The sequence below is a fragment of the Dunckerocampus dactyliophorus genome, chromosome 14, assembly GCF_027744805.1.
Source record: "Dunckerocampus dactyliophorus isolate RoL2022-P2 chromosome 14, RoL_Ddac_1.1, whole genome shotgun sequence".
NCBI lineage: Eukaryota > Metazoa > Chordata > Actinopteri > Syngnathiformes > Syngnathidae > Dunckerocampus > Dunckerocampus dactyliophorus.
Window position 1 is genome coordinate 12,310,042 of NC_072832.1, and position 15,867 is coordinate 12,325,908.

General features: G+C 43.6%; 1 protein-coding gene across 3 annotated transcripts in view; it reads left to right on the forward strand.

Annotated features, from left to right (window-relative positions):
• Positions 1-15,867, forward strand: part of unc5b (unc-5 netrin receptor B) — a 58,791-nt gene that overhangs the window by 23,286 nt on the left and 19,638 nt on the right. For all 3 annotated transcript variants that reach the window (XM_054799750.1, XM_054799751.1, XM_054799749.1), the window contains exons 2-4: positions 13,939-14,169; positions 14,401-14,544; positions 15,518-15,621. In XM_054799750.1, the coding sequence (XP_054655725.1) occupies positions 13,939-14,169; positions 14,401-14,544; positions 15,518-15,621 (479 nt within the window). The remainder of the gene's footprint in view (positions 1-13,938; positions 14,170-14,400; positions 14,545-15,517; positions 15,622-15,867) is intronic.

A 15,867-nucleotide genomic window follows, 5' to 3' on the forward strand; every position in this document is an offset into this window, starting at 1 on the left:
TTCGTGTAGCTCCTCACATTGCCTAACCCGCGCTTTTTGTAGTATGTATGTGTGTACAACGTGTGTGATTGTGTGTGCGTGTGCGTGTTGGGTTGTCACACACACACAACACGTCGATCCGCCGTCAATCCGGGTCATCTGCTCATCTGTTCATTAGCATGACAGAGAAGCTCTCCTGCCAAAGTAGTTAGTCACAAGAAGCAGCCCCTGTCACAACACATTACAGCCGCAGACTTCTCTAATAGCACCAGCCACTGTGGCAACCATAGCCAATACTCATAGTACAAACATACTCAGAGTGATCAAGAGTTGCACTTAATCTGCACCCAGGGAGTGTTTCTGTCTCTCTCTGTCTCTTCTCTCACTTGTTCCATCAACATATCATCCCTCTTTCCTCTCATACCCACCCACTTACACCCTGATCCTCCCAGCTACCAGATTCCCTGTACTTGCCCTTTTATCGCTCAAATTTTCCCGTCCTTTAGAGGAAGTTCTTTCTTTGACTACCTCTATTTCTGTCTCCACTCCCTTCTGAGGATCCGTCCTCATCAAGCTCAGAGAAATCAAGACCTTTCATTTTTAATCCGTTCGTCTTCTCCTTCGATTAATCAACACGTCCCCTCTTTCTTCATTATCACCTGTTCAGATTGTCTGATGTGATTTGTACGGGAAGTTAGAGCCAGTTGGCTTGCTATCATTGGGGAAACACATTTGTAGCATCAAATAATGAAAAACACATATGTTGTGAAGTTTTATGCCAAACCTTCTCTCACTTCTTGCGTCTTATCGAAGCCACATCTTCACCAAGTGTTGGGTATGCACAAGCCCAGAGGACACAAGAAACAACAAAACAACAAACCTGACTGGTCCCACGGATGTAATTTGGGAGGGGGATAGTTGGGGCATGTCCGCTGCACCTTTTCAAAAGGCATTTTTGGTCCCCTGCAGTTTTTACTGTCCAAAAACAATTTACACTATATCAAATGGAAGTGACTGTCAGTCAAACAGTCACTGAAGCCGAAGACTGTTTACCTTTAGCCCTCCCACAAGCTCATCAATTGGCCCTGCCGTTTCTTGCTAACGTGTGATTGGCTGTCCTTGCTGTTGCTCCATCTGGTCATAAACTGCACCTGGACTTGCACGCCGCTGTTTTGCTAGTTAGCCAGACGTCCTTGTTCACCTGCCAGATATTATGATGTTGGGCGTTGACTGGACCAAGTCAGCTGGATGGATTTTATGTATATTTCATATTGTATTTATTATATGTTATTTTATTATTTATTACATTTATTTCCTATTGCTTTGAAGCCGTTGCCTCACATATTTGTGCATGTTTGGATGCATATTTGTGCCTATGACTGACACAAATACTACTCTGAAGAATATATCAAGCGTTTTCCATTGACTAACAGCATTTTTGTCATTTTTCTTGTACTTTGTTAACATTTTTGTCTAGTCATCTGTAACGGATGCCAGCCTGTGAGAATGTGCAAGTGTACGTTGGTCACTCCCTCTGCCTTAAGAGCTGCGCTGAACACTCGGTCGACAGTCCGGGCTTTTGGCCGTGTGGTCAGCGCTCTCGCCTCCCATTGCGAAGGTCCTGTGTTCGAGCCCCGGTGCGGGCGGTGCGAAACAGGGCGGGTTACACATCTAAAATAACAATTGTGGGGTATGATCTGGATCGGGTTGGATCTGGCTCAACAATGTTGTAGTTCATCCCAAAGGTGTTTGATGGAGTTGAGGTCAGGGCTTGTTGCGTTGGTGAGGTTGACGTCCGGGCTATCAAGTTCTTCTACGCCAAACTCATCCATCCACTTATGGATTTTGCACTGTGTAAGAAAAAGGCTTTCCCCAAAATGTTTCCAGGAATCCAGTTAAATTGAAAATCAGTCTAATCCAGTGGTTCTCAATTATTTTCTGTCATGCCCCCCACCCCTCAGAGGGCAGACATCAAAACATGCAGCCCCTGAATTGAAATTCTATTGAGAGTACAGTATTTATTTATCTGTACAACCCACTGTATGAGCTGCTGGCACCAGCATTCTGCATACAATCACCTGCTTATCAAAGCAGTTCAAGTCAGCTGAGACACACTTAAAACAGGCACTTGTGTGTGTCATTCCAAAGCGTCTCGCAATCCTGAGACCCACTCTTTGTTGTCCCACACTGATTTGATGCCAGAGGACAAATGAAAGAGGAGCAGGACCTCTAACCGTTGGTTGTTTGCAACAATTTAGGGTGTCAAGTGTGAGGAATGTGTAATTTTGCTGTCTCTGTATGTCTCCAATCTTGCTGGAATCCCCGACTTACTGGTTTTGACAAGGTCTGTAAACTGTGAGGTCATGTGCTGTGAAGTCCACCCCTCCTTTGTGTTCACATTGCTGAGGGACGCCAAAGTGGGCTGGGAAACGGCACACATTTACCTGCGAGGCAAGAGTTGTCAACAGGCAGCGGCCGTCGGGGCCGATTGACATTTGTCAAAACACACGCGCAAACACACCAATAAACAAAGGCGGATGTGTTGGTGCTAGTTGTGAGGATGGGTGTGGGTATTATCAGAATGACATAATCACCTGATAATATCTCTTTGTCCCCTCAGTGTGCGCCAGTGTGTGCAAGCATTTTCCATCAGCAATAAATGAAAAGTGACTTGAGTAAGAGAAGGTCAGGTGGAGTGTATTTGAATTACGGAGATAGGTTAGTGGTGGTGGAGGGTGCCTTTATTACAGAGCCTGTGATGAGTACAGTGGGACAGTGGGTGAGGAGCAGAGTGGGGGTGTGGGGTGGGGTGGGGGGGGCATTTGTGTAATTACAGGGGCTCAGAAGGAGAGACCTATAATCAGCTTGCCCTTAGGAAGGAATGCAGCTCTTATTCTCATCTAATTACTCCCATTTAAATGGCCCCAATTTTGAGTGTACTACTCACCTTTTCACCATGTTTATGTGCACACACAAACATTCAAAAACACAATACATGACAGAGAGACAGATCAAGTCTTTCAAGGTAAGCAGGAAAAAAAAAAAAAAATTGTGGGCTATAGTTAATGGATGTGTAGACTGCAGGCCTCTAGAGAACTGGGCTCCATGTGAAGACCCACCATGGCAACAAGCCACTCTGTGTAACACTCATCAGGCAGCTGCGCAGTGCTGAAGGAGACAAGCAGTGGCGCCTTACACACAACAAATACTGTACAGTTATGTCTACACACACACACACACGTCTAACATAGTAGTTTGACCTCCAAGTGCGACATTGCTCTGTAATTTCTAAAGGATAATAGGAAAACAACATTGTCTCACCCAGTGTGTCTCCTCTTCCTCGCTCTCTCCCAGCCTCTCCCTCTCCACATTGGATAGTGATTGATTGTGCTACTTGCCTTCTCCCGTGTTCCCATGCAGCAGGAGGTCTCTGGGGCACACACACAAACAGCGCAGGGCCACTTTTTGATGGGCTATGATTAATGAGCTCCGCAGGGGTGGCGCCCTCTAGCCGCAACAGAACACACTTTCAGGCAAAAAAAAATGAAGCCCGCCCCATGCCTGTGCACCGTCCACAACTACTGGTAGCACCAGTCACTGGGCCCACTACAACACAACCGCAAATCCCCTTAGTGCTGCCAATCTTGCAGTCTCACTTACTCACACATTTAAAAATTTACTCACTAGGGATTCACTACTCACTAGGGCCACCGATCAGAGTCGAACGATTTCCGTGAAAAATGACGTGATCGGCATATGCTGATAGATGTCTTTCAACGGCGATCACAAAAGCTGATCACCTGTGGCTAATACTGTTGCAGACCGCAGCAATCTCTGTGTGCGTAGTGTCTTGCCCTAACTAACGTATTGGTTAGCGTCCTCCTCTCACTTTCCCAAACAAAAACATCAAATCACATATGCCATGTGGAACGTAACTGCCAACACCATGAAAACTATCTTGCAGGGGTAGTACGGTAAAAAGCTTTAATTTAATATGGCATTTGAAGAACAAACACTTGACGGAGTATGGTGAGTTTGTGATCATCAGTCAAACGGCAGCTCACGCAGCCATATGGACAACACTCGCCCGTATGTTTGTGACAGAAGGCTAAGCAAATAACCCGAAAAATAATTGAATTCATTGGACGAGATGACCAGCCTTTCTCAGTGGTGGAAAACACCGGGTTCGCCAAGTGCTTTCTCACTTACCTGGAAGTCCTGCTAGAGCTCAACCAATGTACTCTCACACCCAAAGTCTCTCTTTCATCCTGTGTAAGTTTCACGAGTGATTTTTGTTGTCTTGAAAAAGTAAGTAAAATTGTCTAAATTAAGGTGATTTTGTGGTTCCTTTTTTTTATATCATACCATATAGCCAGTAGCAGGGGTGCAGCCACGAATTCTGTGTCCCATGAAAAAAATGACGTCGCCTATTAGAGACACAGTGAAACAGATTTTGGGAAATGCTATGCAAAAATAAAGAACAGTTGTACATTATGTCTAAAGAACATACACAGCCGGGCTCAATATGTGGTGGGATGCAATCTGTCCCTCGGTATACTTTTATTTAAGTTGTGACTGCCGTGCTAAAGGCAGGACTCCATGATAACTTTTTTCACAAGGAGCAAAGTGGCCCCTAACTTAACATTTTTAGGAGAGCAAGCAGAAAATTTATAAGCCATACCGAAATCGACTTGGAAAGTAAATACCAGAATCATGTCCGGATTGAACAATACCAAGACTGGAAGCAAATATTCTTTGGTGATCTACTCAACATTAGCTGGCGTTCTACTGCTAGCTCACAAGCAACCTGTTAGACACCCCTGTAATAGCACCACTATTTTAAAGCTGGATGAAGTACGTGCTTTGTTAAACAACTGAGACAAGTATTGGTTTGAAGACAATACATAATTACTATAATGATAACAAGAGAGCAAGGTTGTAAAGGGACACTTCAGATAGCCGCTTGTAGCTTCCCCATGGGACAAAACCGAGCTCCGAACTCAACTACATTGCTTGTATGTTTTAAAGACAAAATGTCACTGTGGTGAAAAAGTCACTTTTGGAGTCCAAAGACCAGAGGCTAGGCCAGGGGTCGGTAACGTGCAGCTTCGAAGCCTCCCTGTTGTGGCTCCCACGCCAAGTTCAGTGATTTTTTTTTTACACAGAAGTGGAGGAAATGAACATTTTTGAAAAGTTTGAAAATATCTGACTCGCCGCAAGTCCATGAATGCATCTAGACTGCATTCTGACTGCTGATTGGATGAGCAAGGGCCAATGTGTGCAGTGAGAGACGAAAAAGACATCATGTGAGTATGCTACCTCCACGGTAAGCTATTCATAACCATCAATATGTCCCTAGAAAGAAAAAGAAAGAAAATAGAGAGTTTAATTCTGAAAGGACATATTCCTTTGCCTTCACTGCCAGTGACACTGGCTTATCCGTGTGCTTGACATGTGGCGAGAAATTAGCAAACAACAGAAAATGTAACGTTGAAAAGACATTTTCAAAACAAGCACTCAGCTTTTTTTTAAAAACTGCAGATGGGCATAAGAGAGCGATTTTGGAACTACTACGGAAGGTTGAGCAGAGCAAACATACTTTGAAGAAGTGAATGAACACTCCAAACTCAACTACAGCTGCTGGTGTTGTCACTGCACATGAGATCATAAGGAGGGAGAAGCCGCTCACAGATGGAGAATACATGAAAGAATCATTCATAAGAATATCAGAGCATCTCTTCTCCAATTATTCAGAAAAAGAAAAACCTCTCTTTGCAAAGACAGTCAAGGACAGGACCAGTAGAATGGCAACAAACATCACCAGTAGGCAAATTAATGACATTAATTCAGCGCAAGCTTATTCAATTGCTTGTCATGAGTCAAGTGATGTAAATGTTATTGAGCAGACAGCACTAATATGCGGATTTGTGAATGCTGATCTTTTTAAATCGTTATGATTTTATACAAAATACGGGCCTACATAGCTCAGTGTTTCAATTATTTCAAAGTAGGCCTACACATGCACTCTGCACTTGTTAGTCAAATGATGTTGTTGTAACAGGTCAAATTGAAAAAGATTCCAACTTTAAAAGTTGTATAAGCTGTGTAATGTTTTGCAGTCCCAGACTATTTTTCTTTACTGGAAGAGGAGGCAAATGCCTCTTTTTGATGCCAAAGGTTGCTGAGTTGAAAAACTGGCTACCTAGCTTGCTGCCGCCAGCAAGGCAGTGTGTAAACGAATACGCCAGAAAAGTCGAACGTCAATGAGATTGAATGGTGAGTGATCACACACACTGGCATTGATAGACGGCAAGCCCTCCTCAATTGACTCCGTATTTTACAGACTATTTTTCATTCTCATGGTAATAAGGGACAAAGTGTGTCCCTTGTCTACTCCATACGGGACGCATACTTTTATCTGGTCGCACATGTGCGAGTAGATTAATAATTTACTCGCAATGTCTCAAATTTTTGTCCCAAAATACGACCATTTATTCAGTCTGGAACCCTGGTTAAGGTCAAGACACCTTGTAGCTAACATATTTGAAAATGGGCTCTTGATTTTTCAGTGTGTGTGTATGTGTCCTCTCGCACGCTCTCACCACCCAGACATGCCTGGACAGACGAGTGAAGCCTTTCTGTCACTCTGCATTTCCATTGCCTGCTCGGCCTTCCCTCACTGCCAATCTGCTTTCAAGCTTCCTGTCACTTCCATCTTTCTTTTCTCTCTGTCGCACACACATACCTTTTCAGTCCCAGTGTGTGCCTTTTTCCCACACTCACACCAATTCCATTACGCACATTACTTGAACAACCAATGGGGGTTCACACACCACACTGCATGCATCCTCATTAACATGATAGAGCCACTCAAAGGTGGGATGATTTTACTGCTAACATGAACTTGATGAAGTTCCCACTCTATAGTAAAGGCACAGAAGAGTTGTAAGTCATACTGAAGGCATGTTTAATGTGTATACCTGCCTGTGCTAGAGATGAGGTCTGTTAGTTGGCACCATCGTGGCGAGTACAAAGCGAAAGAGCCATGTGGTGCTCATGTGGTGTTCATGTTGGTGACAGTATCAGAGTACCCAAACAAGAAATTGTCAAAGCCATCATGTCAGAGACATTTACACAGGGACTCACAGTGTTAGATCTGTGCCACTCGTAGCGGGACGTCATATTCTACTTCCCGCCTCCCGCTGTCTCTCGGCAACCATGATGAAGTGTTTGTTTGTTAGTGAATTTTCTATTAAAAGATGTCTTGAGCCGCTCCCTGCCAGTATTCAGGGCTGCTTGAACTGTAATTGTGTGTTCAGTCAGATGGGCTAACTGCATGAATCTTCACACTTGGTCGGCCCTTGTTGATGGTGCGTGCGACCTGCTCTCAAGTCACCTCACACCCTGCCTGATGCCAACACACAATCATGAATTGTACTTTTTCTTCAAATTCGTCATTTAGAATTTAACTTGTAGTTTTCCATCGTACGGTATATGTTTCCCTCCTGTTGCTGCCCCCTGCAGACTGTTTACAGGCTGGTGATGATGAGGTCAGTTGGCATGTCAATCACTCAATGTAATTGTCCTTTAAAGAAGGCAAGGAGAGACTGTCTCACTCCATCCATCCTTGTCTCCTTCAATCTGCCTCCGGCTATGTGTGTCTCAATGTGTGTGCGTGTGGGCGTGTGTTCCGCTGCGATTCCTTATAAGTATTACTGGGTCTCAGCCTTTTGGCCAAATTCTGTAACTATCATTAAAAGCAACGTTCTTTTATATCAGTTGTGAACACATATATTATTCAGGTTAATACTATATGTCACAAAGCAGTACTGGTTCTTGAAAGTCACCATAAGGCAGTGGTTAACCATGGGTCGTCAAAGCTTTGTCACAGAGCAGAAACACTTCCTGCTCTCCAAATCCTAAGGGGCTAGCCACACTGCAGTTTTTTCAGTTCATAATAGCAAAGGATTTTATCGTGTCAGCCTCTCATCCACACGGAAATGGCGTTCTGAGTGCCCTGAAACGGTATTTTTTGAAAACGGCTTCCAGCGTGGGAAAATCTGACAACGCCGGCTTATCGTTTTCGTATTAGACAGCCGACACAAAAACAATGACGTCACCGACCCGTCGCCCCTGACGTAACCAGAAGTGAGCTTTGACAACAAGCCAACATAATATCTAAATATTGGACGGACAAGACTCAACCCAGTTGACATTCTCCTAATATTTTGTTGTCTTATTCTCCAAAGTGACTGGTAGAAGTAATTCCACTTCATGGTAAGTCTAGATAAGCCTTGGAAACCGGAATACGACGCACACAGGAAGTGTCATGCTCTGTGTCGTCGACCTGCTGCCGCCTCTCTGCCATCTTTTGCAGTGCATGCTGTTCCCCGCAGAGGTGGAGTCACCCTGACACACCTGATGCTTGTTCTTAAACTGGTTGCTGGTTCTCTGCTCCTCACCTGCTTGCTACATTTCTGTGCCTAGTTTGTTGCTGTACAGTGTGCTTACTCTCCGGTCAACCTCGCTAGTTTTTGTGAGTATCTGCACTACCTGCTTGGCTATCAGGAGCTTGTTTATGCTTTTGTTTTCACCACCTGCCTGCTCTATATTCAGCAGCTACCTTAGTGCTCGTGTTCCCTTGTTGATTTTCAGCAGCGTCTTTAGTTGAGCAAAAACACCTGTTTCCTTGTTTTCTGTTTATCTAAATGTACTATAAGTGTGGACGAAAGCGGAAAATTACATTTGACCAAATTGTCATACGCTTCTTTTCATTGTGGAGTTGTACGTTAGTATTTCCAACATAAGTTACTTGCACATGCGGTGGAAAAAAATTGCGATCTCGACTCACGCTAACACACGATGTAATTTCAAAATGATGAAGATTTTTTTTACATTTTTTTCACGAGCTGCATCACCCAGCTCCAATGAAGAATGTCAGAAAGCCCACTGGAAGTTTCTGTAAAGCAAAACAAGGCAATAAGAATTGTAATAATAATTATAATAATAATTATATATAATACATGCCTTTGTGTGGAAAAAAATCGACCCAGAGATCTAAATTCGAAGCCACAAAATTGTGTTTCACATATTTTGTAGAATCATGCAGCCCCAATAGTATATAATAATGAATGTGTAAGTACAACTCTTCTAAAATACTCAAGCTGTAACATGCTGGCAAAGGTGTGCCAGAAAGTGGTAATGGATCACTTCTTTTGATGCTCCCCACAATATTTGGTAATACCAAAAAGTTACAAACTGTATCAAATTAAACCTTACTGTACTGCTTGTTGAAACAGGGACTTTGGGTTCCTGTCCACACAGCTGTTTGTCCTCAGTGAGTCACTTGTGCTTCATAGCCACGGACCGTTGTTGTACCTGTTTGTGTGCTTGTGTGTTTACTGAAGCCATTTGAAGCTGAGACAAGCTTTGAATCCAACAGACGGGAGGGGAAACTGCAGTCAAGGGAGGAAGAAGAGAAGCATTTTAATGTCAGAAAGAGGAGGGGATGAAGATGGATGATGTGTTGTTGTTGTGTGTTGCTGTACACCCTGGCAGGACACCTGAAATATGACAGTGGGGGAAAACCTACTTACCATGCTCTTTACTCTAATGTCTCACTGTTCTTTGACTGCTTCTAAGTTTGCACATTTGAGTGTGGGGTGGAATGCTGACACTCAGAAAAATACTGTTGTCTTGTGTGCGTTTACGTGCACATGAGACATTGAGACGAAAGATAACAGTTTTACCATCATGCTGAGCACATGCTCAAAGACTCTACTCTGGTTCCTCATAGCCCTATCCTCTCTCTGCTCCACTGTAGTGGCTCTTGACCCAGCTTTGACCAAGACGTCTTGTCATCTCTTCATGTCACTTTGGTCCAGACTCCCTCTGCTACTCCTATTTCTTGTATGGGTGTGCTCTACTACTGTCACACAAAGGCTCCTCACACTGCACTGACTCTCTGCATTGTGCCACACAGCCTTAGTTTCACCTTTAATTAAGATAGGCCACCAAGTGATACAGTATCCTATAGTACAATTTAGAATAGGAAACCCTAATCTGTTTTTGTCTTTCTGCCTACCATGAGGTGTTATTGTTAAGAGGGTCTTAATATTACTTATTCATTTTGATTAAATAATGGGTTTAACAATGGTTTTTTTACAGGTTTTTTAAAATAACACTTGTTTTCCTCTACATGCTAAAAATGGAGGTACATGCATGCATATATACAGTATGTTGTGTTTCTGTACAAAGTGGCATTACCAAATACAGGCCTTGTGTGCATATTACAGTGTTTTCACGCATACTTTCGTTGATCTATTTTATTTCTAATCTTGGAGAGGCCACACAACCCACCAATCATCAGACTGTGCCCCAACCCAATACGTTCGGTACCGTAATGCAAGGGTGCACTGCTAAAAAGGTACCCTTCATATAACCTTTGTCAATAAAAAAAATGTGACACATTGTGTCCAAATGCAATGTTTCCCATACATTCATTTTTTGCCTGCCAGAAATAGGTTTGGCATTACCTGTTCGGCCCTGCTCATGAACACAATATAAAGGGACTGTCTGTGAATGTAGCGTGTCGTTACTACTCCATACAGTAAATGGCAGTATGCACCGTAACGCTGCTTCTTGAAGGGAGAGTTCTGATTTTTTTTTACATGAAGTTGTATGACGTCCCCATCAGCATTGGACTATATCAACATTGACTCACCCCCCATTTGCTCCCGCGAGTCCAGTTCTGCTCGGATTTCCGTGACAAGGAAAGTACTTCTGCTTAGTTGCTGGGTCATTTAAGTAAAGAGTTCTCAAAACAATATGCGTTCAAAAGAGTAATACATTTGCATCATGAAAATGCCTCCTCAAAAACATCACACCTTACAAATCGCTCAGTGTTATATTTGTCTCCCGCCGTGTCCCTGCGGACTGTCGACTGTGATGAAGATGCTCGCATGGCCATCTTGTTTAAGTGTGTTCCTCTCTCCTATAGCGGCCATTACAATTACTGTTCATGCACATGGGTCATGTCCAATTATGCATATTAGCCCACACGCACGCGCACACATACACACACACACAAAACCTGCCATCACAAATAGGTTGTAGTCCTGTGGTTAACACTGACATGGGCCATCATACAATGAAATCAGAAGGGAGACTGCATAAACATAGGCTGGCACGCACAACCTTGTGCTTTCCAGCTGTCTGTTGTCTATCATTAGAGTAATACAAGTCTTGTTGTGCACGCTGCAAAGAGTTGTTTTCTTGAAGGCTCCTCGTCGCCTTCCAAAATTGCCGGCTGCTGAGGGCTGATGGATGTTTGTATACTGGCCCAAAAATACAGAGTCCACTTAAAATGTCCCAGCTCCATTATCCCTGAGAGAGATGGGGCAAGAGAAAGAGAAAGAAGCTGTCTGTCGTTCTCTTACCTCCATAATCTAAAAGTGTTTTAATTAAAGTGTGTCTCTGCAGACTCCAGAGCATTCACACAAACACAGTCACGCACATGAAGTAAGAGGTTTATCCAAATACGCAGGGCTCTCCTCCCATTCGTCCTCTTAAGTGAACACCATCTCACTCTGTTCGTCTGTCTCTGGTTCCCCCCACACCCCCTTATTCTCCTCCTGCCCCCTCTCCCCGTGTCTGAAGAGTGACAGGCTGTGTTTTACAGCTGATGTTTGAACACCGAACAATCAATGCTGGGCAAAGAGAAAGAGCGTGGGTGAAGGGTGGGGAGGAGCAACACAATTGGTTATTGACAGAGAATTCAAAGTCTGAAAGGCTGGAGGCGACATTCTAGCAAGAGGACGGAGGGTGTGATAGAAGCACCATGACAACTGTGGTCCATGTTCAGATGCGTTAACTTTTTTTCATGCTTGTGTACACCTGCATCTGGACTCACTTATGACATAACTTGTGGACCTCTGAATCTATGTAACTTATGTTATAGCTAAATTGGTCATCACTGAGTGAGTAAAAAAAATCTCCATAGAGAAAAGTAATGAATTAGAGTCAATAGAAAAAGTCGTGGCACATTCAAACAAAATACCAAGGTCATCTGTTTTGTCTTTTGTGTGTCCTTTGGATGTGTGCGTTCACAGTGTAGTTGGTCTGTGTAGTGGTTGTATTATTCTCTCTCTTTTAATCTACTTGCCAATTTCCTGTTTATAGCTGTTACCCTCTGCCGTAATGCTGTTCCAGCTAGCCTTGTGTTAAACTCTAATAAGTACTTATTCTTCTTTTGTTACTACTCCAGGTCAGTAGTGTGCGTGAGTGACAGGAAGAAAAGCTCTGACTCGTCGTTTTGCATCACTGGCTGGTTTGCGCGTATAGATCTCTATCCCGCCTTTTTCAGACTTACCTGTAGTGATATTAAAGCAAAAAATACATTACACGCATTGTTGTTTACATTATAATTATTCTTATTATTATAGCATATTTTGGCTATTTTGCAGACTTGTATATGTATACATCATTCATTTATTTCTCCCATGCATCACTGGCCCACTCACCTTTTCACATTTGTCCCCTTATGCTTTCCACAAGCCAAATGGTTGTGTCACATTATAAATGTGCTGAACGGATCTTGTTTTTGGGTGCCATGAAATGAGGATAGTAAATTCTATGTTTTATGCGTGGCTTATGATGCCACTTCATTTTTTAACACATGGGAGCTGACACATCACATGGTATTGAGTGTCACCCGCTGGTTCAGGTTGCACTCACAGGTGAGTGAAAACATTCTGTGAGTGCTGAATCTTTGTGTCGGAATTCTATGGAGGTGTTTATGTCAAGAGAGGTTCTGAAAAAATGACTGACTAATGGGTGACTTTGGGTTAAAAGAGAACTTCTGCTATACCTCTATTCATTAGAATCCCATAAATCCCTGCTGATGTTGGCGTAAGAGCCTCCCAAACCTACAATTCTGCTTTCCATCACTTTCCATGTTCCGCTTTGCTTTGCTCTAATGTCTGAGCAAAGAGTCTGTCGGGGGAAAAATGGGCTAGAGGGTGGTTGGTGGGGAAGTGTTCACATTCCTAAAATAGAAGATGGTATCTCTAAGTAGTTTCTCTTGTTCTAAGGCTGTGGAATAACTGATCACGTTGAGCTTGATACATTTATAATACCATGCAAATTCACCTGCCCCAGGTCTCATTGTTGAAAGCCTCCAAATATTTGTCTTCACACTTTTTTCCCCATAAAGTTGTGCTATAGGGGGGTTAAAGCTGTGGCACTGTGATACTGCCATGTTTAAAATGCTTCAATACGGTCACGTAAAGATGGATTTAACAGAGTTGTTCACGCACTGCTGGAGCAGTATAAGGAATACGTTTTTGGAGTTTGCTAAAAATACTGTGCTTGCACTGACTGAGAACGTTTTAACGATAATATGCCGTTTGACATTTCCACGGTCCCAAGCTGTACAGATCAGTTTGGTCCACCACGGTACAACTCACATCATCAATGCATCATCAATACTCTAATTTGCCAATTATGAAATAAAATGTGGGTTGGATATTCCGGGACCGTAGAAACGCAATACAATACAATACAAAACTGAACGAAAATTACCACCTTGTGGAAACGAGGAGTGAATTCTAAAGACGCACATGACGTCTATGATGAATAGCAAGTATAAAGAACAGACACATAGTGACCCTTCCACCAGTAAAAGCTCTTTGCAGAATAGTCAGGGCTGTGTGTGTGTCGAACATCACGTCACCCTGATAACGTCAGCAGAGAAAGAGACCTGTCCAGACCTGTCCAGACCTGTCCAGGGAAAGTCATCCACTCATATTAGGAAACATGGACTGCTCTAGTCTGGAAGGTCTCTACTGCCAAAATTTCTAGCAGGCTGAACCACAGCACAACAGTCCAAATTTACAAGCTCAATTCTCTATGAGGAGCAACAATCATGCTAATCACCACTTTCCATGTCATTGTATTCAGAGAGCAGCGACTACAGTGATGCCGAGGTCCTCCCGGACTCTTATCCATCAGCACCAGCAGAACCTCTCCCAGAATTCCTGCTTGAACCAGAGGATGCTTTTATTGTGAAGAACAGGCCTGTTCAGCTTCGGTGCAGGGCGTCACCAGCTACTCAGATCTACTTCAAGTGCAACGGGGAGTGGGTCAATCAAAATGACCATGTCACCAGAGAGAGCTTGGACCAGGTCACAGGTGAAGATCAAAGATATCCAGTAAACATAACTACACACACACACACTCATACATACAGAGCAATGTCACCTTGTATTTTACAGACCTAAACAGCATACTCAATTACAAACATCATTTTCAACTACATGATCCATTAGCTCCTACAAGGTTTTATGTGCACTATAACTGCATTTGGCCTGCAGCCAACTCATTGTTTATATGTATGAGCTCTCTATCTTTATTTCTCTGCAGGTCTAGTGGTGAGGGAGGTGGACATCTCGGTGTCGAGGACCCAAGTTGAGGAGCTGTTTGGGCTGGAGGACTACTGGTGTCAATGTGTAGCCTGGAGCTCGGCTGGAACCACCAAGAGCAACCGTGCCTACGTCCGCATCGCATGTCAGTACTGTGGCAACTTTTTGTCGTCTTAAAGGGATAGTTCGGATTTTGTGACATGAAGTTGTATGACATCCCCATCAGCAATGTAGTACATCAACAGTGACTCACCCCCCACTTGGTCCAGCGAGTCCAGTTCTGGTCGGATTTACGTGACAAGGAATGTTGCTCTGCTTAGTTGCTGGGTCATTTCAGTAAAGAGTTGGCTTCTCAAAACAATATGCGTTCAAAAAGTAATACATTCGCATCATGAAAATGCCTCCTTGAAAAAATCTGACCTCACAAATTGCTCGGCCGTATCCCTGCACACTGTTGCCTGTCCATTCTTGTGTATGTGATGAAGACGCTCGCTTCTTCTTCCGCTTTGGAACACACACGTAAACAAGATGGCCGCGGCGCTCCGTCGCTTAAAAAGATGCGAGCGTTTTCATCACATACACAAGAATGCACAGGCGACAGTGAGCAGGGAGACGTTGGGAGACAAATATAACTCCGAGCGATTTGTGAGGTCTGATTTTTTCGAGGAGGCATTTTTGTGACGCAAATGTATTACCTTTTTGAACGCATATTTCTTTGAGAAGCCAACTCTTTACTTACAGTAAGTGGTCCCAGCAACTAAGCGGAACTGCGTTCCTCCTCACGGAAATCCGACCAGAATTAGACTCATGGGACCAAGTGGGGGGGAGTCACTGTTGATGTACTACACTGCGAATGGGGATGTCATACAACTTCATGTCAAAATATCCGAACTATCCCTTTAAATATATCTGCAATTTTAATATGGTGTCATCACGCCTGACAGTGTGTGTTGCCGTGTGATTGACAGTCATGTTGTGAAGGAAAAAAATGACAGCATGCCAGAGGTTTTTGACTAGTGTGTATGTACTGTATATGTCAGTGATAAGCTGGGTGTCATTCGCTCGTCACAAAGCAACTTTCACTAACAAGTGATTACGTCTGTGTTTCTCCCCTGTAGACTTGAGGAAAAACTTCGAGCAGGAGCCACTGGGGCGGGAGATACGACTGGAGCAGGAGGTCCTCCTGCAGTGTCGCCCCCCGGAGGGCATGCCTGCTGCTGAGGTAAAACTCTCTGTCATCATCATCCCTGTCAGCATGTTGTATGCCAACAGGGGAGCCAGTGGCATATCATGTTTTTACAGTCATTCACCACCACAGAGATTATTTATTTGTGCATAGTATACATTGGTTGAGGGGAGATGGGCAGCGTTACAACAGTCAGTCCAAATGAGTAGCGTTTTTTGGAGGTGCACATCTATGGAGTTATATTTGGTTCTTGTTTTGAGGTAGCAATGGCTGATTTTGAGC